This window comes from Xyrauchen texanus, chromosome 37 (genome assembly GCF_025860055.1).
Source record: "Xyrauchen texanus isolate HMW12.3.18 chromosome 37, RBS_HiC_50CHRs, whole genome shotgun sequence".
In the NCBI taxonomy this organism is placed as follows: Eukaryota; Metazoa; Chordata; class Actinopteri; order Cypriniformes; family Catostomidae; genus Xyrauchen; species Xyrauchen texanus.
The window spans coordinates 26,687,107-26,712,360 of NC_068312.1; the positions used below are offsets into that span (position 1 = coordinate 26,687,107).

A 25,254-nucleotide genomic window follows, 5' to 3' on the forward strand; every position below is an offset into this window, starting at 1 on the left:
AAGATGCATCATGAAAAATATATCTAATTAGAGAAGCAGATCAGACATGTAGACTATTAACTGAGAAATTAGGCGATCTCTCCTCAGGATCTGTAAGTGGTGGTGAGAGAGCTTCGACTGAGCTAAAATTAGCTTGTCCTCAGGCGTGAGGCCTGACTTCGCCCAGGGCCACAGTGAAGAATGACCTACAATATATCAGTGAATAAAATATCCAACATACACACAGCAGCATTATTACACTTCCAAAACATACATGACTGATAATCAAGATCCATCAACATAAAGAACCATTCAAGTTCTCAAGCAGTTCTCAAAGTGATTGGAAAAAAACACAAAGTCACGTCATTTCTGAGTTGTAGCATAGCTTTGTTTATTTTTTTTATTTCATTTTAATTGTATTTACTTTTTTTGCATAGGGAAACATACTCACTTCCAGTATTGTATTCATTAGCTTTTTTTTTTTTTTTTTTTTTTGCGAACAGCGAAGGCTGAATACAATGTTATAATGAAATATTGTTAAAGCTGTCATTTACCACTCACACCAGTTCAAAAACACATGGCAAATTTAGTTTGTTGTGCATGATAAAAACAGAAAGTCTTTTCTCGTCTGTTTCTAAACTGACAATACCGACTTTTGCTGACGTTTAGCGAGGTTCTAGAGGAACACAGACAAGAAACAAAAATCTGATGCTTTCCAAAAGAACATGGATGCATGTTATCGTGCCAGTTGTGGGATTTATTCTATAGAGTGTGTCTGAACTAAATGGCCACATGCCCCATCGTGGTGTGAAATGTGTTTATCTGTGCAGCAAGCAAGCGCTTAATGAGTAACTACTATGGTAATATTTGTAAAGAATAATGTGATTAAAAAGAGGAAGGAAAAAAACAACAAAAACCTTGAAATTTAACACTGCATTAGAATGCTCTCTGAAAAATATTTCAACCTTCGTTCTTTCACCTTAAAGTCAGCCTCCAAACACAGAAAACAGCATGCTTTCAATACAAACAACAATAGAAAAATGAATAGAAACTACATCTTAATTAAATTTACAAACAAAACAAGTGAAACAAACTAATTGTTCTAATGGTAAGAGGACACTATGAATTTGAAGCATACATTAGATGCATTACAGGGGTATAAAAATTTGTGAAATTGGGCTATTGGAGTAGGCGGTGTGTCAGGGTGTTTTTGGCAATTAATTCATGATACACTTATCAGAATATTGCATAACTACAAAGCCCAGGAATGGTCTTTTCTCCCATTTGAATAGAGACAACTAATAGCAGGTATTGTTCAACCCCTTTTAAAAGTCATATTTTTACCCATAGGGCCAGACTTATAAAGCCATTACAGTCAAACTGTAATATTCCCAAACTTTTGTCATTGTGAATATGTTGCAGCACTAAGAAGTTGTTTTATGCTTTGGCAAATCGGACTCCTATAACAAGTATTTGATAAACACAAACTGTATCCAATCCAGGCCAACACTGCAGAGATGATATCAGTGATACAACTAACAGAAGAACAGAAACCAAAGCAGTAAAATTAAGTGTTTTTATCCATTTTGGGATTTATTTAATATACCAAAGTATTGGGATTGTTAAGAGCGAATAAGGGTGCCTAAAATCATTAGAAATAAAAAAAAATGTAAGTATGTTTTTAGCATATTTAATATTTTTTATATTAATCTGCTATAGCACTGTTGCCAATATACACAGTGTGTCACCCTACAATCTATAATGAAATGTAATTAAAGTTTGGATCAAAAACATTGATCACCCCTACAGCTCAATTATCAGCAATGTTTGAGCAGTTTGAATTACATACTTCATGTAAGCATGGGTTAATGTCGGTATAACCAATGACCTCACATATACACAAATAGATCTGTGAAACCCTCTCTTATGACAGCCGTAAAGTCACATGCCAACTTTCAGTAGCTAAAATACAACCTTGCAAAGACAAGCTCAAACCAGACAATGGCCAAAACACAGCAAGTATGGGCTGCCAAATTGTTCTTTTTAAATGAGCTATAGTCTAACCTAGCCTAATCTTTTTTTTCCACATTTTTGATTGCTATAATGGTAGGTTAAGCTTAGCCTCGGACACATTAAAAGGGTCCTTAATATTAGCTCTGCTTTGCATAAAGTCAATTTCAAAGTTTCAGAAAACTTTCTGCATAAATATTTCAATAAAGCTAGGTTAAGATGCATAGCTGATGTTCCATAATTTCAGATTATTTAAAAATTACTCTTATTGTCTCATTTTTTAGCTGTTCTCCAGGGTTTCAAACCAGTTTAGACTGACATAACTGCACATGACCCAACAGAGCAATCCATTTTAAACTCTCCAGCTTCTTCTGATATCAAGCATGTCATGTATCAATTGATGTCACAACAATGAAAATGGAAGGAAGGAAGGAATATGCAGAAACTGCATTATAGTGCTTCAGCCCTGAAGAGGTTGTCCAGCCCTTACTGAGAAGAGAAGAAGCAAAGACTTGGGCACAAGTTTACATTTTTATCTACCTCGCATGTGCAAAGTTCATGATATTGCACGGTCTAAATGACACTAACAAGAAAAGAAAATGGTACAGTGAAACACTCAAGCAAGTCTAATTCCTTCACATCCTATTTTTGTCAGTGGGTTAATGGAAAGTAGGAAAACCAAACTATGAAAATAAGCATTTTATGCCTTTGAACATTCTATTCAGTGGAATTATATGTGTCATAAACTAATTAAAGTCTCTGGACCTTGGAATTTATCAATCTTTTCAGTGATGCAAGAAGTGCATTCCACAAATTCTGCTAAATAAAGGTATGAGTAGCTTACAAAAACAGTGGTATATCACACCACAAAAAGTCACATATTGTGTAAACCCACAATCTGTCTACTACCTCACATCTGCAGCAGGTGACTGGGTCAACCAAAGCACTGTATTTTGAACTCAACATTCAGCTCTAGTATGAATCCAGGAAGGCACTCAGAAGAGTGAGGTTCGTTCATACACACTGCTGCATAAATCTTGCTCAAATGAGGTAAGTCAGTCATGCCACTGATTGTCCAACAGTGGTTTAATAAACTGGCTGTGCATACCTTAACCTCAATAATACAATCTGACTGACCGCCAAGCTTTCAAATTGCGCTGGAAGTTATGGTTTGAAATGTGGTAGCTGGTCCAAGATGGCAGACCAGGACTCTCTCGGAAAAGAGATTTTAACCTCAAGAGACTAAAAAAATAAATTAGGACCATCTTGGACCAGCAACAAATACGCAGTCAGCTGGTCATCCATACTATAAATGGAGGCAGGTCGATCAGCCGATGACGAAATTGGACCAGCTGATAACCAGCATGGACAGGCAAGAAACAATTGTCAGCAGGGATTTGGCATGATTTCAGTGTCTTAGAAGGGTAAATCTATCATATAAATTAATTTATCATATAAATGACACAAAGGCAAATAAAAGGTTGTCATTCAAGCAGCTGTGATCTCTCTCTCTCTCTTTCTTGCATTCTAATCATTAGTCTATCAGCATCATGATAGATCAAGGCTGAGAAATATCCTCAGAGAAGCAAATCTTAAAAAAAGAAGTATTATTAGACAAAGTTTCAATACCAGATTATCTAGTGCAATCTTCCAAGCAGAAGTACAGAAAAAAGTGTGTTTGAAGGTTATAATGCTTGCATGCCAAAGAGAAAAACAAAATAAGTGCAGAACTTAAAAGAAAATCGTAAAGATTACCAAAAAAAAAAAAAAGAATCAATGGAATCTGCATAAAATGTATCAAAGCTCGATAAAGCTGTTGGCTCTGCTTAAAATGATGACAAGTGATGCTGAATTTATTGGAGTCTGTATTTTCTGAGCAAAGTAATACCTGATAACTGTGTGAAAAGTGTGTGGTAATGGTGCTGACATTATGCTTTCAACAGCAGATCCTTTAGAAGGAGCTTTCAATTTTTTGTGGCTTGGCCACAAGCTTATGACTACTAAATTCAAACATACAAACAAAAACATATTTTCTCATACAAAAAACTTTTTATGTACATTTAGCCTTTCCCCCCTCATTCTACTGGATAGACGGTAAGCATTTATAAACAAAATATCTGTGTTCAAAATTTCAACAACAGGCATAAACATGATACTCTGCTCAATAAAAAATATTAGTTAAGGGTTTCGAAATAAAACAATTAGATACGTTTCTTTTTTACATGCATCAGCTCAAATGCATCATCAATGTCAAAGCAAGTTCAATCATCATCTGTGGTCACTTTAGAAAGCACACGTTATGGGTAACGACCCACTCTTGTGAAGTGTTTCTATCTGTCAGTCTTGTGTAGCCAATTTTATTTAACACTGAAAGCAAACAAAGAAGAAGACAGCATGCTCACAGAGCTCTCTACAGAGCCACTGTGCTGGCGAAACCATGATCAGACCCCGGTTCTACTGATCCCACAATCTCACCCTGGCCAGAGGGTTGACAGCTTTAGAAAGATGAAAATGGAGCAGTGCAAATCTTCACAGGACAGGCGGTGGGCTGTGCAAGTCTGAACAGGAGAGATGCTTCCACTGACTGGAGAGCCCTGAGACCTTCAGTTTGGGAAGCATTTATATTTTCATGTTTTGTTTACGTCGTTTTGAACTTATAATGACAAGTAGCGATGTGGATGCAGCATCAGCAAAAGCTAAGGATTTCAGTTGCTGATGCCATTGTATAAATGCATTTTCACAGTCAGCTATTATTATTTTATTCGGTGAATGAAATAGTCTGGTGATTAGGGGGTTACTGAGATAAAATGAGTAGGCTAGTATTCATCTGTCATATGATCTCAAAATCAGCTCCATGTAAAATGAAAGCTTTAATTATGCTGCTGATATGACTGAAGCCTTCATTGCATGGAAGTTTTTAACATATTTTTCAAAAGCAGAATTACTTTTACAATTACTACACAATTACTTCTACAATTACTACAGTTAAAATATTTATTTAGGGGTAAACTTTTTGAATGAGGAAAATGTGAGTGTACATTTAAATGAAAGGAGTTCGCCATTTCGGTTTCAAAAAAGAAACTTGCCTGAAATTATTCCAAAATTGTTCATCAGCACTCATCAATGACATTTTGTCATCACCGAGGATGAATCAGGGGTAATAGGGCCCTCAAACACTGTTCATTACCAATAATTGTGGAATCAACCTCAACTTCAACTCCAAGGCAGACCCCTGGCACCATCGCCTGCCCTGTTAAACACAAGGAAAATCACGTGCTGAATGAGGATAGCACTTCTGGAAAAGTGTGGGTCTTGGGAAAAATGGAATGCCAATCTGCTTTAGCACTCCAATTCAGCCAGGGTGACAAAAGGTGGGTTCAGGAACCCTCTGCGCCACAAGCTTACAATAGGCATCATGTAAAAAAGACTCTTGTTCTTTCTCATTCAACTTAAACTTTAAATAGCTACCAGCAAATCATATGAACTACCAGCATTGAATATCAATTGCAGAAACAATACTGTACACTGCATCACAAACTACTATGTGGCCTTTCCTGACCCAGCTCCAAAAATACACAATATCTTCTCTTCACCATTATCCTCCCCTGACACTACACAGTACGTTTCATAAATTATCTCCTACCATCTAATTAAAGAAAAAAAAAGAAGAATAATTCTGGTGTATTAAATCATTTTCTAAGAAGACACAAAGTGAGCAGTAAAATGCTATTTTGCTTTTCTTGTGTCTATACACTGAATAGGACAAATTCATTTAACCTAAACTATATATGATTGCAGTCTACAATTAATGAAAGGACATATACAAGGGACTTGGTTAGTCAAAACAACTTAATCACTAATCAAAGAAATAATCTGTCACACATTATTACACATTCTATTGCAGCCAGTTAATGGAAACCTCACAATTTAACATTGTAGACCAAACTCACTTATGTTTTAAAGGGATAGTTTATCCAAAAATGAAAAATCTGTCATCATTTACTCACCGTCATGTCATTTCGCTTGGTTTCTCACCAAAACCTATTGTATACCTTCAGAAGACTTGGAATATATATGCACATGTTTAATGGACTATTATTATTAAACTTGTGGGTGCTTTTTAAGCTTTAAAGTGAGAAAGCGAACTGTCATTTTATGAAAATCAGGAAACATGACATTCTTTAAAATATTTCCTTTTGTGTTTCACCAAAGAAAGATAGAAATTAATTTGGTTATAATATGACTTGAGGTTGAGATCATTTTGACAGAACTTAGATTTTTGGGTTGTAGGGTACAACAGGGCTAAAGGCTCCACTGGGTAAAAGGCTCCATTGAATTGATTTTCTCCCAAAAAACTAAATAGCAACAAAAACTACCACAGCACTTTTCTAAATACCTCTTTGTCACAATACAGTGAAACATTTTCCTGATCCATGAGATCTTTGCAATTTGATCTAATTTTGTATAATGTTTTAAAATGTTGCAAATTTATGTAGCTAATGAAAATCCCTGAAATTAACACATTTCTTTTGAGTCAAAATACCTATTTATCATTTTCAGTTTTGTTTAAAGTCATTAAATCAATCATTTTTCAATAACTGTCCAATGAATGAAAGGACAGCATTTGGGGTAAAAAGCCCCTGTTGCAGGGCCTTTAGGCCCCTATTAAACATATTATTTTTTAAAAGTGGAACAAATATATTTGTTATAAACTTGTTCAAATTGGAATCAAATAGACTCATTCAATCATAATAGAGATTTGTTTGTTTATAGAATACTTGAGATGTAATAAAATGCCAAATGTGATTGAAACGAACAGAAAAATTGATTTTTTTCTGAAGTGGTTATTTTGAGTAATCATCATCTTAATTTGTTCCTCAAGAAAGCATATGGCTGTCTCAACATTATTTGGGATAGTTGCCAAATTGTGCCCTATTACTATTGCCCTGGTATCTACAAGATATCACTATAATCTGGCCACTCCATTTCTATACTCTGTTGTGACATTGAAACACAAGATAACATACATTCTAAGATAGCAATCATTATAAAGCCTAAAAATTAACAGGGAATCAAAACATCAGCTAAAAGCTGATATGGAGAGACCTGGTACAGCATTTTTCATAGATTTTGTTACTTTCTTATTACACAAATTAATTGAGTAAAATCAAATGGTAAATTTTTTTTTTAAATGCAGGGAGGATTTCAAACCATGAAAATGTATCTACGGTGCTTTAAAATGAGGAAGAAGGTAAAATAATCTTGTAGGTAAATTGTTAGTCTTAATCTGATTATGACAGATTTCGAACATGCAGCATTTTTTTTTCATTTGTGAAACTGGTTACATCAAAAAAGACAAAATGGTTAACTTTAAAATTATGTATTATTGTTCTTAACTAAAGGCAAGGCACATAATATGTTTCATAAAATATCGTGCAAAATAGAAGAGGGATTGTTGGATAAAATTCAAAACCAATGTGGTACAAAGGTAAGATCCATCTGTGTCATTGGCTCTTTGCTCGAGAAGGGTCGTAAGAAGAGGTTGAGAGCATTTAGCTTCAGAATTAATAATAAGATTATCTGCCATGCGCCCATGTTAGCGATACGGTGGTAGATTTCTTTTTTAGAAAGCACCATGCAGTTATATATAATTCATATATAGAGATAATTTTCATTATAATTTTCATATCAGCACCATTAAAACAAGTCATGTTGTATGTATTGTGGGGCTCACTATAGTCAAACTCAACCAAATTGTTATGCAAAGCCATATAATAGGGTAGCTAAAGCAACCAGAGTGTGTGGATATTATTCCTTCTCAGTGTATGTATTGAGGGGTACCTGCTGAAGCTCTGATATGTGCTGATTTTGTTATGTTCTGGCAGATTACAAGGGGGAAAGGGTGTGCATTTCATTTCTGTAGCCATCTGTGTTGCCTCAGTGTAAGCCCATGCTGAGTGTAGCTGATCAGGGCTTGGGGGCTTGCTAGGCTGTTCAAATATTTCGCTGGGCTTAAAAACAATCCATCTACGTCTACAACAACCTGCAGTAGATGAAGGAAATTTCCAAGTCTTAAAAAAATCACAAAATTTTTTCATAAAATAAGAATTCAAATGAAAATCTGGCAATGTTTTAGGCACTTTTCAAGTGATTTGAGTTTGATAGCGTTGCAGAGTAAGCCCTGATGTTATTTTGTTAGTACAAATCAACACATCTCGGATTGCAGCAAAACCCATTTCTGAGGCAACCAGTCACCATTCAGCCATTGGAGACTCAGCGCCACCTCCCAATGAACTGGGCAGCACAGCCACACACTGGCTTGAATTTTTACAGTCATTGTAGTGCATTGTACCTTAGTCTCACTGGTGTGCATCAAACATCCAAATTATTGACATTCCTACGGATTAACGTGCATAATTTGCTTAAAAATAAAAACAGTCAATTTCCTGGGATAGAAACATGGGACAAAGGATAGCCTGTTTTTGTTTAGTTATTTCTTAATTTACACTGCATGTATATAGCTCCCAAACTGTGGGAATCATAAAAAAATAATCACATAAACATGGAGACATTTACAAGGTCTGTGTAAATGACTTTACATAAAAATGTTGGATTGTTCTGATCAGCTAATTAGCTACTAGGAAATTATCCCTCATCTACCCTGTGAACAGAACATGACAAAAAAAAAAAAATATCTTTGACTTGTAGCATTCCATTTAATTAGGCCAAATAGAAATTTGCAAAAGAGGAAAAATGAAAAATTCAAAGTAGTGCAATGCCTGTAATTTCCAATGCATTTAAACAAGTTACACATGGAGAAAAAAAAAAAATCTATCCTCTACACCAATACTGTCTTAGTAGTGACAGAACTATAGTTCAACTCCCTTTGTCACTATGTGGAAAAACATCCACTTATCTACATGAATCAAAAACCCTATTCTGTGAAGTCACAGAGATGAATACGGGACTACCAATGTGTCTGAATTTTGCTCATGCACAAACACAAACACACACTTTTCCCACAGCAGAGTACAGGAAATACGAGGCTTTCATATTGCGAAGTGAAGAAGGTGCTAATTCACCCCGGTATTCCCTGGTTCATCTTTTGAAGGCTGTATTACAGCTCACACACACACCTAGTGTAGCCTTTAACAGTACATGCCATTGCTCTGAAGCATTTATATAGGTGTGTTTGTACGCAAGTGTGTGTGTGTGTGTGTGTGTGTATGTGTGTCTACTCTCGGACTGTGACGTATAATGTCACAGAGGTACCACTAATCATCCTCCGATGTACAAAAACATGACAGGCTTCCACCAAAAAGCGGACTCCGTTATAAACGGTGGACAATGCGATTTAGAAAATATCACACTCCGAACAAAACCAAGGACGCAGATACATGATTGTCAATAAAATTGGATGAAAAGTAGCCTTTTTGCTTTCCTTGCCAAAATGTGAACGGAAGCATCGAAACCTTTTTGTTTCCTTTTCCACTTCTCGTTGCCCCGCACTTCTGCGCACTTAAAAAAGAAAATAAAAACAGACCGTGCTCACCTCCAAACCTGTGGCAAAATTTTCTAGCGGAAAACCCCTTCCTCTGGGTTTCTCTTCCCTGTTCATTAAGAAAATAAAGGATACTTGTTTGCATATAGGAAGAAGCAGCACCTGTAGCAGAAGGAGGGGATTGAAGAGAGGCATTCCAGGAGACAGGGAATCAGGATGGGCCCTTCTATATGTCCGTGAATTTACGCCATTGTTCAGGCTGCCCCCTCCAGCTGCCCCATCCTTGTTTAATCTCGCCTCGTTTCTCTGCTTTTCTTCCATTCCATCTATGGCCTTTCTCTCTCACACTCTTCTCTGTTTCCATTGTCTTTTCAAAAAAGTGTATTGGATCTTATATGTTGTTATGCATATATAAATATGTGTGCACATATATCTATACACAAATATTGTGTATAGATATATGTGTGTGTATATATACAAATACTGCATTTATATCTGATTTCCCTCTTGCATCTCGTTCACAATTTCTTTTCTTGTAAATTCCACAAACAAGTTTTGAATCTCAGATCCATGTCCGTGCCTCCTCGGGTTTGTCTGTGTGTTTGTTTTTAGTTCCCCAGATACCAGGACTGTAGGAGAAAAAGAGAGAGAGAGAGAATAAAAATGAATAAGACATCTGTACAAACACAAGTAACACAATAAGAGAAGCAGAATTTGATATCCACCTTGGGAGGGATATCTATGGGAGAAAAAAAGTGTTCTACATCCAACCACATTTTAGTCGATATGTATCAGTTTCATCTAAAGTTAATATGCAGGGGGATATTAATACTTTTTGGCCCCAAAAAGTACTTGGACATGTAAAAATGAAGGAATATCATTGAATAAATCAAAAGGAATGATAGCACTGATATTTAAAGGAAGATAGCTCAAACTTAAAAAGGGTAGTTCTAGCACAAATTGTTTACCGATGTGCATTTGTGATTTGAGAGAAGCTGTGACAGTGGGGCTGTACATAGTGTCCTGTCCATAAATATCTAAATATTGCAAAACCACCCCATTCTGCCATCTAATCAGAACGTTATGAGTTGGGCTGTTACAGGTTCACTGCAATCAGTTTCTCATCTGCAAATGGGCAGCAAACACTTAGTCAGGGCACAGAATGAACCTATTAACACAAATACAGTGTTAAAGCTATGAGCTCCAGACACACAGTAAAAGAGAAAAGAAGAGAGAGAGCTCAGCAGGATCCCACCCAAACATTTTAAAAAGTATAACAGGATTTTGGCTTTCACTCACAGACCACTAAGTCTTTTTAAAATTTGACAAGGTTTAAAAACAGAAAAAGGAGTTCATGCCATAAGCCCCTGGCTCAATATTTTCCTTTAAGTTTTAAGTAATTTAACAGCAGTCCAACAGACGTCTTTAACTATACCCAAATGCATTGATTTAATAATGCTTGAAAAAGAATTGTTCCTATTCCCTGTTGAACTATTTGTATACATCAGACTGATGGTTTGATACTTGTGCAGCACCAAACCACAACCTATTGACTCCACAAGTCCACAGGCAACAAAAATATAGTGCCTAGATATTACATATTAGCACAAGTTAGGTTTAATTCATTTGACACATTTCAGTATTAAAAACCAGTGTACTCTGCAGTGGTGGCGCCAAGGAGTTTTGGCTGTACATTGATCATTGGACATGTGACTAAAATGTGACTGTTATAATACCAAATGTGTGTAGTAGTTCTCACATAGAAAGATATTACATTTATGATAGCCCTAAAATGACTAATTATATTACACCCTATTTACTCTCAAAAGTAATAGATTTAAAATAAAGGAGGGATTTAAAACAAAATGAAGACTATGTGAGCAATATCTTACAATTAAGAGCATAACAGTAAAAAAAATACAAATGAAATAATTTTGTTTTTTTTATAAAATATTTAATAAAAACATAAAATAGAGAGGGGGCAATGGCAATTGAAATTGTATTTTTTTTTTAAAGATGTGGGGCTCTGACAAGATAACTTACTTTGCTTTCCATCTTCACTGTCCTTGTAAAGCTTCCTAAACCCCAGTTTCTTGCGAAAGAGATGAACATGAAATGGAGCTTAGCTTAACCTTACACAACCCGGGACACTTCAACATAGTTAAAAACACTTTCCAGGAATTGAAATTAGCTTATAATGACAATAGACACTGCTGGGAAATGCAAATATGTTGTTTTGAGTGATTACTACAGTGTTTAGAGGGAAAATGTTTCCCAAATCATATTTCGCGTTGATTACTGGATCAAATCTGAGCCCAGGAGAGTTGGCAGTGTGGGTTGATTGTACTTGTTTTTATGCCTTATGAGTTTGACAGCACAATTGCAGCGACTACTATGTCAAAACCAATTTCATCCAAAGCCAAGGGGGAACTAAAGTTTCCCTTTGAATACTGATGAGGGAAAATTGAATGTTTAAATATATTCTGGAATAATACATATATTCCAGTGCTCTGAATATCATCTTGGCTTCACGTTAAAGTGACCACATGCCATTTTAGCATATTGAAAATGTCTCTCGATGAAGTAAATACACAATCCTTAACCTCTAGAGAGGCAAGATGTGATTTAATATATAACCAGTTTATGTTATGGAAACTCAATCTTTTCCTCGGAATGAAAATGAGCCGCAACATGACATGTCTCTCTTCTTGTTTGAGACATTTTTGCGATAATCTCCTGTCCCAACTCAAAGACAAATGGCCTGCTTAGTATTTACACTTAAATATGATCAAAACTGCTTATGAGAAGATGTCATGTGTAGCATCTGTTCTTATTATTTCTTATATTAATGTAGCAAAGGCAGACAGAAATGGGATGGGAAGTGGGGACTCATTATCAAATCCGTCTTTCCAAGTGCTGATACATGCAAACCAATGCAAAACCACTACTGAAGAAGTAAAAATCAGGCATATATTTGACATTACCCAATTGTGTCATGCACACATGAAATCCAACACTGAAATATTTGTTTTCTGTATGGAAGTTCTCAGTGCCCAGTTATCTTGGCAAGCTGAATTACATGAAACTAAATGATAATGAATGGTAGTAAAATAAATAAATGGTGTAGTGGAAGATTGGTATGAACTAAAGAACAAATTCAAGTGCTAGGATTAATGACTAGCAAAATTGGGAGCAACTTTTTTTTAAACTTTTGTTACACTGTTTTTATCAAGACACATTTATTTATTCATAAAATAATATTATTGTTAAAATCATTATATATATATATATATATATATATATATATATATATATATATATATATATATATATACAGTATATTATACTTAATGTATGAATATATAATGCATGAATATATAATTTCCTTTGCATAATGGCACACCACTGTACATTTCAATGAGCAAAAATTGTGAAGACAGCAAGCAAGTTCAAGACCAGGTGCTAAAATAATATTCAGGGGAATCTGAAGTGAAACCTTTCCAGCTTTGTTTCATCCCATGGGTTTGAGTCTATCATTACAAAACTTTTTGCCAGCTGCCATTTGGATATTATAATTTTGCACTAAGGCACATTCAAGGCCCTATTCTGCTCAAACTTTCTCACCGTTTCAATTTGTCCTGAGGACAAAACTGCCAGTAGAACTGAGGCCCAGGCTAACAGTGGTTAGATGTTCATTCCAAACTAAATATTTAGTTGCCTAAAAAAGCTGAAGCCTTTGTCTTGGTGACAGGTGGTTTAGGTTATAAAAATATAAAGCTGAGACGAGGGCGGGCTCACGGATCAAGAAGGGGGACATATTAGACCGCAAGAGCCTAACAAATGACAGTCGCTCTCTTTAATTACAATGATTCGGTAGAGCCTGGAGGTAAGGCTGAAATACGAGCTTCCATAAACAAAGATTGTTAGTAAGGTAGGTTTTTCAACAGAGGGAAAAAAAGAAACAAAAAAAGTCCATTACATTTTATTCAAATGGAAACAAAGAAAGAAAGAAAGGAAGAAAGATAGAAGAAAAAGAAAGAAGTACAAAGAAAAGAATGAACATAGACTGAAATAAAAAGTATGAAATTAACAAACAAACAAAAGACCAAAAACAAACCAAAAAGAAAGATGAATAAACATATAAATGTACATACAATTCAAAAGAAACACATATAAAAGAAAGATATAATGAACAAACAAATGAACAGGCAAAAGAACAAACAAACAAACAAAAGAAACAAAGACTGAAAGAATAGCAAATTAATTAACAAACAAAGAAAGAACAAAAAACTAATGAACAAACTTAAAACAAAATAAACAAATTAAAAACAAAAAGAGAACAAATTAACAAAAGAAACAAAGACTGAAATAAAAGAAAGATAAAAATGAATGAATGAACGAACCAAAAAAAAGACTGAAAGAAATAAAGAAACAAACTTACAGAAGAGGGAGAGAAAGAAAAGAGAGAGGTGAAAAGAGAGACAAAAGTGCAAACAAGTGTACATTATATTGCCCAACAATTTCTAGACAATCAATGATTCACAATCCAGTCTTGGGGAAACCAGGACAGACATCAGCTTGATTGGTTTATATTGGACTTTAATTTCCACTCCCTCAAGCACAGGTTCATCTGACAATTACATCATGTCTGGTTTCCCCTAGCAACCAGACAGCCTTGGATGTGACCAACCCGGAGCAAGTGAACAGGACATGCTCTCCCCTCTTCAATCAGTTCACTTATTCTTTTCCCCTTCCTCTCATTTGTCTCTCTCCTCACTGGACCTCATTTCATGATACTCTCACAGGGACACAGACTCACGTCTAGCCGAGAGCTAGAAAAGTTTAGATTTTCCTTTAGTGTACAACTGGCATGAATCATCAATATAACAATGGTAACAAAAGAGCGTTAACGGCACCTGCCTGTGTCTGTTTGTTGATGTTGGACTGATGATATTTATATTTGCATATTAGCCCAAACAATGTAGATCATTGTGTCAATTGCAGCATTGAATACAAACTAGATTCCTTCTCTCTGTTAAACTGCACCTGTCGCAAAATGTGAAGATGACCATCATGATTTTATTCCAAATAAATTGGTTTTGGAAAGGAAAATTCCACATATGTGTTGCCACATTGAGTTCTGTGGAAATAAAATGCATCCTTGATGAACTTCTAATTGCAAATTGTTCAGGGGGTAAAAGTGATTAGATAACATTAGAGTCAAGAAGATGTTTTCTGTCATGGATAGTTAGATTGTGTCTGTTAATTAAGTTAAATTGCATAAGCAAGGGCCAGACTATCATTCTTACATTTCAAATTGCAATGTTGCAGTTCTTTATAAAGTTAACAGCCATTTCCGTGTAACTCATTTTATATAAACATCAAAGTTAATTTGTACTCAAATTTGGCCCTTGCTGAGTGTTAATTTTGGACCTCGCACACAAACATCCACATTTATATGCACAAGTATTTGTTCCTCTCTTTGCTCTGCCCTTTAGTTTTCATACACTCTGTTTCTCTGTCTCTCTGATTGCACAACTTTGTTAAGTACAGTTTTTTTTATGGAGCTGAAAGCACTGCAATGCAGCAGCGTGCTTGGACTCCTGAGCCCTGCAGTTCAGAGAAGCACCTTGCACACTTCAGATCATGCCTCTGCTGCATTCCCCAGCCAAATCAAATGCAACTGCAGCCATTACTTACGTTAGGAAGAGCTTTCAAGAATTTATATTTGGGTACTCATTTCCTTTAGGATTCGAAGACTTCAAATGCTATTTGGTACATTGTTAAATAATAAGAAGTAGGGCTGCTGAGCATGCAAAAGTTTACTGTGCTAGTAATAAATAAGGTATATTAATAGGATTTTATAGTGTGTAATCCTTCGGACCAGCGAGGTCTTCAAGCTTTAAGATAGTTTCATGTGGCCCCTCAAATGTTTATAGTTAATCCTTGAATCTGATCGCAAAGCAATTTTCACTTTCTGAATTTTGGTTTGGCTTTAAACGTTATCCCATCAATCTGTTAAAGTATAAAGCAATATATGTTTCAAATGGCAATTACAGGCTTAAAAGTGAATGTAAATATGCATTGTAGCCTAGGTGATGACAACAAACAAGCCTGTGTTCTCGCATCCATCTAAAAAGTTGGTGTGCGCCAAGTTTTGCAGTTACTGGTCCCCAATGGAGAACATCATCTAGCAAGTGGCCCCCTGGTATTTGAGGCCCATGGCTTTAGACCCAGTTCTATGCTTGTACCACATACAGTTACGGTGTTAGGATTTGCTCTAAATTTAATAAGAAAGACGGCATTCGGCTGGCTGCTTAGAATCCAGCAGCAGATACAGGATCTGCTCAACTCTGATCTATAATTGAACACAGAAGTCTTTGGTCTCTCTCAGGGCACTGAGTTCAAGGGAAATTTTCAAGTACTGCAAGACTTGAAATCAAGATTGAATTTTGAAATGTTCACAGTGCTTAGGTTTCCTATAGTTATCAAGGAAAAGGAAAACTTCCCAGTAATTAAAATGCAGTTATTCCATAAGTCTATATAAAGCATTACAATTTAATTTGAGGTGTGGACGAAATGTGTTTTTCTGTGTATAAAGAGATTTGTGTTTTGTTACCTGTGCCTGATAAAGACTGCCAGGGTCTCGAGAGCCAATTCCTAAGAAGGAGCGGTTGGCAGGTGGTGTCCCGGGAGCAGAGTATGCTGACAGGGAGAGAGAAAGAGAGAGTTAAATAATAAAATACCGCTTTTGTCTGGACACTGGCCATTAGTTCTAATACATTTCAATTTGTCAGCACTGTTTCAAAGGCTGAGGAAGAAGAACAGAATCCCTCTAACCATTCAGAATCCACAATAACCTGAAGTGTAGCCTATATGAAGTCCTTTATAAGAAACACTACAGACGGGGTGTTCAGCTCGTCAATCATGTGTGAGAGTGTGTATGGCGTTCATGTGTTGATGCAGCATATGGGGCAAAGTTTATGTGTTTGTTACAGTCAGACTGTGGAAATAAATAAATAAATAATGAAACATGTTGGGAAATCTTCCCAACAATTAAGTAATATACATATGAAAAGTGTTTGTGCATAGTAACAATATATTCATCCATCTTTATCAAACTGGTCTTTAGGCTGACATGATAAGGGGACTGACTCTAGCTGAATAATCATGCTGAGCATTGACCATGTGAGATGGTATATAAAGGCGATTGATCATGGGAATATCTGCAGTACAGTGGTTGGTGCCAATATTGAGCTGTTCTCTGCATTTCTTAATTAAATTAGCATGATTAATGGACAGGGCAATGAGCATTGGCCCATTCAAGCTGACCGACATGTCATCTATAAAGTATCTGTGTTTATAGGCTTTTCTGATTCAAAGACACTAGCTGTGTTTATGTATATAAAAGCAATGCAAAGTGATTTTACCACAGTTAATGTGTTTATTGCACTTCGCCTAGCTTTAGGCACACCCCTTAACTGCTGTAAAATCACTATAAAGCACAATCTCTCATGGGTTATTGCATTATTATATATATATATATATATATATATATATATGTGTGTGTGTGTGTGTGTGTGTGTGTGTGTGTGTGTGTGTGTGTGTGTTTTGCAATAAAGTATGTCAGTATAATCATCAGGTGATAAAGTTATGTTTATGATGTAATCCGTGTAAATGATGTCATCCAATTAAAAGCAGCCAAGACTTAATTAAGGTATGGTGAAAACGATCATGTGTTGTTTGTCTTTGTGACTGTTTTTGTGGTTCTTGACATGAGCCAGGCCATTTACTCTGAGCCAGCCATTTTTTATTTGCCCATCAGATTATTAGATCACTGGTGCAAAGGTTGCAAAACTTTGAAGCTATTATGAAAGTCTGTTATTTAATTTAACACACCACTTTTTGAGACAGCCCTGCCATTGGATTGTAACTCTACTTTTATAATAAGGGGTTTAACTTTATCTGTTTAAGTGTGTGAATGTTTTTTTGCGGGTTGGGGGGGTGGTCCTAGATAAGGTGTCCATGTGGCCATGTCAGAGTTGGGACAGAGAGGGCAAGCGAACAGATGGACATTACAGTGTCCCACTTACTGGGGGAGGTGGGTGAACTGGTGGCTGCGTCTGCAGAGGTGGTGCTGGATTTGGACTCAAGGGGCAGCGTCAGTCGGGGTAGGCCAGGGGGAAGCGGGGGGGCCAGCATCTGAGAGGTGATGTAGTGACTGGATACCTTCACCTGACCACTGCCATTCAGCTGCAGAGGAAGAGAGGGCAACATTCAGCCACATTGGGGAGGGGCCCCTCACTGCCGCTACACAGCTAACATCATAACATATGCAATTACTTTCTTTTTGTGTACATGTCTCTCTCTACCTCTAAAACTATTATTTTTTTTAAAAATTTTTTTATTATAAGTCAACATGAAATTAAACTTTTTAATTGACTATTATGTTCTAAAATGGGGTATTTACTTTCTTGATTCACATTCCTGGTCTTATATTAAATGAAAAGTTCACCCAAATATGAAATTCTCTCGTCATTTACTCACCCTCATGCCATCCCAGATGTGTATGACTTTCTTTCTTCTGCAGAACACAAACAAAGATTTTTAGAAGAATATTTCAGCTCTGTAGATCCTCACAATGGAAGTGAAAGGGTACCAAAACTTTGAAGCTCCAAAAGCACATAAAGCAGCATAAACGTAATCCATATGACTCCAGTAGTTAAATCCATATCTTCTGAAGTCTATCAATCTCCACTTTCACTTTCTTTATTTTTGGCAATTCACATTCTTTGTGCATCTTGCCACATACTGGGCAGGAAGGAAAATTTATAGTAAAAGAAATGACATAATACTGATCTGTTTCTCACCCACACCTATCATATTGCTTCTGAAGATATTTATTTAAACACTGGAGTCATATGGACTAATTTCTTGTTGCCTTTATGTGCTTTTTGGTGCTTAAAAATAATAGTACCCCTTCACTTTAATTGTGAGGTCCTACAGAGCTGAGAAAGTCTTCTAAAAATCTTTGTTTGTGTTCAGAAGAAGAAAGAAAGTCATTCACATCTGTGATGGCATGAGGGTGAGTAAATAATTATTTCAATGAGAATGTTTCATTTTTGGGTGTACTTTCCCTTTAAACAATTTATCGTTACCCCACTTTTCATAAAACCATCAATTCCCGATGGATATAATATCCTATTTCTCTTAGTCACTTTACGGAAGTTAAATGGGTAGCAAACTTGTCTTTAAAAGTGAACTAATGCTGCTTCCCATTCAATTAGGAAAGCTGAAATTTCAAACTTCCTACTTGGAAATGTGCAATAGAACAACAATTAAAATTGGAGTTTTAACTTGGAAACTTGTGCAGAAATGTTCAAAACTCAAATGAGGTTGTATTGCATTGCACACAGCAACCAGAAACATGTACACATTTAATGAATAACATTCCCTTTCGAGCAAATAAAATGCATAAATGAGCCAAAGTTAATCAAACGTTGTAAGAGACAAACTAAATTATCTTCTCTCTTAATAATTATACACCTGTAATAACAAAATTATAGCCATTTTTCTTTTTATATGTCAGTTTCAGAGCATTGGACAACATTATGGTCAGATGCCAGACCATATTGCAGGTGCAACATATTTTCTATGCCACTGATATAGCTAAAGTCTTCATCTCATGTGAGTACTTAATTTTAAACATATTTTCAAAAGTACTTATATTTTCAAGTTTAAAACTGTTTAAAGTGGGAAAAATTACATTTAAAAGGCCTACTACCCCTCTAATAAAAGTGTATCTTTCTTGCTTTCTTTCTCCATCAGCAATTGGGAAAAACACACTGTTTTACTGAACTGCCCATTATGTTTTGTTTATTCGTTCTTCCCTTGCTGTGAATCCACACAACCCTCCATCATGCTCCATTTCTCTCTGTAAGGGTTTGGCTCCAGGTTGCATTCTCTCTCTGTGAAACTGCACACTCACTGCCCTGCACAACAATAGCTGCTGAGTGAGTCAGCGGCATTGTGGGCCTTTATATGTGAATGCTAGGTTACAGTCAGACTGCAGTAGGGGGAATTTCAATTAGTCTGCAGAATCAATGGGGCCTGGCTGCCACAGGGCAAGATTCATAAATGTATCTCACTCTCTTCCTTTCTCTCGCACATACACATTCACATTTTCCCCTCTTTCTACAGGTTAAGAAGTTTACATACACCTTAGCCAAATACATTTATACATTTTAATACATTTAAACCTGCTATTTAATCGTATAAAACATTTCCTGTCTTAGGTCAGTTAGGATCACAACTTTATTTTAAGAATGGGGGTTAGTAGAGGGAATTATTTATTTCAGCTTTTATTTCTTTCATCATATTCCCAGTGGGTCAGAAGTTTACATACACTTTGTTAGTATTTGGTAGCATTGCCTTTAAATAGTTTAACATGGGTCAAACGTTTTGGGTAACCTTCCACAAGCTTCTCACTTTAAGTTGCTGGAAATTTGGCCCATTCCTCCAGACAGAACTGGTGTAACTGTGTTAGGTTTGTATGCTTTCTTTCTTGCACACGCTTTTTCAGTTCTGCCCACAAATTGTCTCTCTGATTGATGTCAGTGCCTTGTGATGGCCACTCCACTACTTTTACTTTGTTGTCCTTAAGCCATTTTGCCACAACTTTGGAAGTATTGTTGGTGTCACTGTCCATTTGGAATATCCATTTGCAACCGAGCTTTAACTTCCAGGCTGATGTCTTCAGATGTTGCTTCAATATATCCACATAATTTTCCTTCCTCATGATGCCATCTATTTTGTGAAGTGCATCAGTCCCTCCTGCAGCAAAGAACCCCACAACATGATGCTGCCATCTCCATGCTTCACAGTTGGGATGGTGTTCTTCGGCTTGCAAGCCTGACCCTTTTTCCTCCAAACATAACTATGGTCGTTTTTGTTTGTTTCAACAAACTAGAGGACATTTCTCCAAAAAGTAAGATCTTTGTCCCCATGTGCACTTGCAAGCTGTAGTCTGGCTTTTTTATGGGGGGTTTTGGAGCAGTGGCTTCTTCCTTGCTGAGCAGCCTTTCAGGTTATGTCGATATAGGGCTTGTTTTACTGTGGATATACTTGTCTACCTGTTTCCTCCAGCATCTTCACAAGGTCTTTTGCTGTTGTTCTGGGATTGATTTGCACTTTTCACACCAAACTACGTTCATCTGTATGAAACAGAATGCATCTCCTTCCTGAGCAGTATGATGGCTGCATGGTCCCATGGAGTTTATACTTGCATACTATTGTTTGTACAGATGATCGTGGTACCTTCGGGTGTTTGAAAATTGCTCCCAAGGATGAACCAGACTTGTGGAGGTCCACACATTTTTTTCTGAGGTCTTGGCTGATTTCTTTTAATTTTCCCATGATGTCTAGCAAAAAGGCACTGAGTTTGAAGGTAGGCCTTACAATACAACCACAGGTACACCTCCAATTGACCCTATCAGAAGCTAATTGGCTAATTGCCTTAAGGCTTGACATAATTTTCTGGAATTTTCCAAGCTGTTTAAAGGCGAAGTTAACTTAGTGTGTGTAAATGTCTGACTCACTGGAATTGTGATATAGTCAATTAAAAGTGAAACAATCTGTCTGTAAACAATTGTTGGAAAAATTACTTGTGTCATGCACAAAGTAGATGTTCTAATCGACTTGCCAAAACTATAGTTTGTTAAAATGAAATCTGTGGAGTGGTTAAAAAAGGAGTTCAACTGTATCCCCCTCCATTTCTGTACCAACATCTGCATCACCCCTAGACACTGAGTGGAAATACGGTTGCATATGACTCAGATCTTGTGTGGGCAGGCAGTCCTAGAAGCCATTCATACTTGCGTTAGCTCCGTCTGTCACTGTCAATATAACACGAATCAGCCAGTTTAAATTCTTGATTCCACGTTGCACTGTGTCTCGCTGTTTTTGCAGCATCTTATGCAAGAGTGTCACACCTTTAAGACACTGTGTTAGGTAAAAAAAAAGTTTTCATGATATTTAGCGAGTTGTTTCATTCTAAATCCAAATCTGAATTACTGGTGAGAAGAAGGGAATAACTGACTCTAGATCAGTAGCTGCAGGCAACTTTATACTACATTGTTTGTTGAATAGGAATGTCCTCATAAAAGTAGAGTAATTTGTAGATTGAAATGTATTTATTAACACTGCAGCATTAAAAAATACTACTCAACTGGCTTAAGATATTCATTGAAAGAAACTAGTCTCATGGCTCTCAGAGAAACAAAACTCAGCCAACGAGGTATTCATCTGGAGTGGAGAGTAACACATATACTGAGTAACTGTTGCCTTTGAGTGTGAGGAAACAGGGTTGATGGACAGTGTTGTTTAGGCTGCTGGTCACTTTAACAAAGAGGTGAAATCAGACCGTTGTGTTTTCCAACAAGGTAGCGGTCAGCTTTCTTTGGCTCAGATTACATAGGCTACAATCCATGTAGCACATGTTAGCATGTTAATCTGTCACTCATTCCCTCTGTCTGTCTGTCTCAATCTCTCTCTTGCACACACACACACACACACACACACAAACACACACACACACAGTGGCAGGAAGGAAGCAGTCTATCTCTTAATTAGCACCTTGTGATATGAGAATAATTGAAGTACAGGTTCAAACTCATATTTAATTCTGCATGTTAACAAAAGCAGTGCTGAATATGAATATGAATGAACACGACAGGCTCAGAGCTATGCTTGGCTCATGTCCCACATGGGGTCCCACCAGAATTAGGGCTGCTGATTGGTTAAGCTGATCAAGCAAGGCTGATGATTGGGTTATTTGGGTTATGTGACATATAGCCTGACATTTGATTGGTGTAGTGTGGATGACTGGTGAAAGGCATATAAATTGTGACTACGTGATATAGGGGCGATCTTACCGGGCTGGGCTGTTGATTGGATGGGTCACAGGCCAGAGAAACCAGGTCCTTGAGCGGATCTTGAGAGCTGAGGTGCGGGGGATACCGGATGGCCGTGTGCGGGAAGTAGGTGGAGGCAGTCTGGGGGAGGATGGGGCCGCCGGGGAAGTGCAGAGATGTGGAGGGGTGTTGATTCCGAGAGATACCTGAGAGAGACATATTACCATTAAGGAATTATTCACTGCAAGTCCTACTATACGTAAAAAAATACACTCCCCCAATTCACTTTCATTGTAAGTGCCTCACTGTCACCTCAATTTTTAATTTTTTTTTAAGAAAAGGAGGGGCATGTCAAAATACATTTTTGTGGTAATCAATATTATGCCATAAATGCTGTCGATTGAGCTCAACTTGTAATGATCCCAGAATATTCCTTTAAAGGGATGGTTCACTCAAAAGGAAAACTGTCATCCTCATGTTGTTTTGAAGACTTTCTTTTTTGCCAGAAAGAAAAAAGTAGATCCTCTGTCACCTTTCACATTCATTCTATCTTTATTTGGCACAAAATGAGAGTGAGTAAATTATGACATTTAAATTGAATGGACATTTTGGGTGAACTGTTCCTTTAAATTTTGGTCTATTAATCAAACAAAGTTATTGTATGTCTTCTGAAGACTTGGAATATATCACAAAAGTCATGTGGACTAATTTTATGTTGCCTTTAGTCATTTCTGAGCTTGTCAGTCCCTGACATGGTTTTATAGTATGTGAAAGGGCTGTGTGAACATTCTTAAAAACATCTCCTTTTGTATTCCATGTAGGAAACAAAATCATACAGGTTTGGAATGACATGAGGGTGAGTAAACATTGGCAGAATATTGAACTGTCCCTTTAAAAATAATAATATTAATGTTCACTAGACTTCATGTTCTAATTATTTTAGTGAACCCAGCAACGCACCTTCCTTTTAGTGACATCCCTGTGTGAAAGACCAGTTTAGACCAGCATGAATTTCTATGCTGTTCCAGGATTGTTTATGCTAGTCAGTATGGGTTTGGAGATGGTCTAGCTGGTGGACCCCATACCCAAAACTTCAACCTTCTGGTCAACCAGCAAGGTCCTTCTGGTTAATATTGGTTGACCAAAGAAGTCTTGCTGGTTAAGTTAGTTAAAAGCACTCTTGGAGACACATACACACCAGCATTCAAACACAGAATACGGCAGTCTAATCAGCAGGTATGTTTGACCATACAAGACATAACCCACATCCTAATTAACAAGCTTTGCTCTGTTGTCACATCCTGTTGTATTTAATAATCATAACTCTCTACAGAGTACTTTAGAGATGCTGTAAAACATTGGGCAAGGCGCAGCAGAGGTTGCTTCTGTGCAGGCAGCATAAGGCTGTCACGCTCCACCGATTCATCTGAACAGCCAGGCTAATTGCTTTAGCATAACTCAACTGGCTGCGAGACAACTAATCAGTCCTCAGTCTCCCATAAGCTATGACCTGACAGGAACAGTAACGCTGTCTGTTCGACTCCAGTGGTCTTCAGAAGCAATATGATAGGTGTGGATGAGAAACAGATCAATATATAACTCCTTTTTACTATAAATATTCACTCTTAAAACAAGCTCTTTCAAAACATTGCTCTGTTTGTTTGAGCATCCCAACTAGCCTGACATTGGTTCAACCAATAGTGTGCATTTGGGGTGGGACTATCTGTTTTTTGACCAATGACAGATGGGGAGTGTTTTGGGAATTCAATTATTTTCACAATTCCATTTAGTAACGCTAGTGGCAACAAAAATGACACGCTTGAGCTTTAACACAATAGTAGAAATAAATAAAAAGGGAAACTGACACAAAACATGTCCATAATTGTTTTGTTAAAGCTCAAGTGTCATTTTTACACATTCATAGAAATTTTTACCTAAAACCTTATTGTTGAAAAGAAAAAAAATCCATGAATGTGTAAGGTAAAGTGGACATTTATGATGTGACTTTTCACTGTTTCTTTTATAGTTTTCTCCATTACAATCACATTATTGCCTTCACTAGTTCATTTTAATTGGCTATGCAGTTTGAAAAATACATTTTTAAAATTACAAATATTCCATGTGGTCTCTAAATTAATATGGAGGCCCTAAATTGCATGATAACCAAAATAATTTTTATTAAAATAAAATTATAAAAAGAATGAGCAAAATTGCTCTTTAAAAAGTTTCAAAGGGAATACAGCATGTTACACAGCAGGATGCTTAAATTTATATTCCTTAGCAAAATAATTTTATGCCAACTACCCATTTGGTTCTCTAGAAAACTAGTCTAGTGTTACTAGTTTTTTGTGAGTATGTGTCTGGAGAGACACTCAGCTAATAACAAACAATGCATGTGTATGTGTGTGTGTTGTCCCCTCACCGCTGTGCACGGCAATGACAGGTCTGTGGTGCTGTGTGAAGCCGAGGCGTGGTGAGCTCTCCTGAGGAGACGGACTATCCATCTCTGTCTTCTTAACTGTAGGGGAAATTCCTAAATGAAAGAGAGAGAAAAAAGTCAAGCGAAATGTGTGTGTGGGGGGGCACACTTTGCTAATTCAGAATACTGCTAATTCAGCTCCATTGCTTGATACAAGGACAAACTTTTGTAAGTATACAGGAATGCTTAGTCAGCCAGTTAATAAACACAGCGTGGTCACTCTCAGTATCTCTGTCAGGTCAGTGTAGCCGCTTGCAGTCACTACAACTGACCACAAGGTGGCACTGAAGGAACTGACGTTTACCTCGGTGCTGCAGTGCTTTGTAGAGAACGAGTGATTTTCTTCTCTTCTTGCGGCAAGAAGAGGGGAATTA

The 25,254-nt window shown here is 36.8% G+C and overlaps 1 protein-coding gene across 4 annotated transcripts in view; it reads right to left on the reverse strand.

Annotated features, from left to right (window-relative positions):
* Positions 1-345: 345 nt before the first annotated feature.
* LOC127630513 (nuclear factor 1 C-type-like) overlaps positions 346-25,254 on the reverse strand; it is a 138,276-nt gene continuing 113,367 nt past the window's right edge. For all 4 annotated transcript variants that reach the window (XM_052108091.1, XM_052108092.1, XM_052108090.1 and 1 more), the window contains exons 7-11: positions 24,824-24,934; positions 22,423-22,607; positions 17,584-17,743; positions 16,110-16,195; positions 346-10,119 (exon numbers count right to left, since the gene is read on the reverse strand). In XM_052108091.1, coding sequence (XP_051964051.1) covers positions 10,099-10,119; positions 16,110-16,195; positions 17,584-17,743; positions 22,423-22,607; positions 24,824-24,934 — 563 coding nt within the window. In that variant the 3' untranslated portion in view covers positions 346-10,098. The remainder of the gene's footprint in view (positions 10,120-16,109; positions 16,196-17,583; positions 17,744-22,422; positions 22,608-24,823; positions 24,935-25,254) is intronic.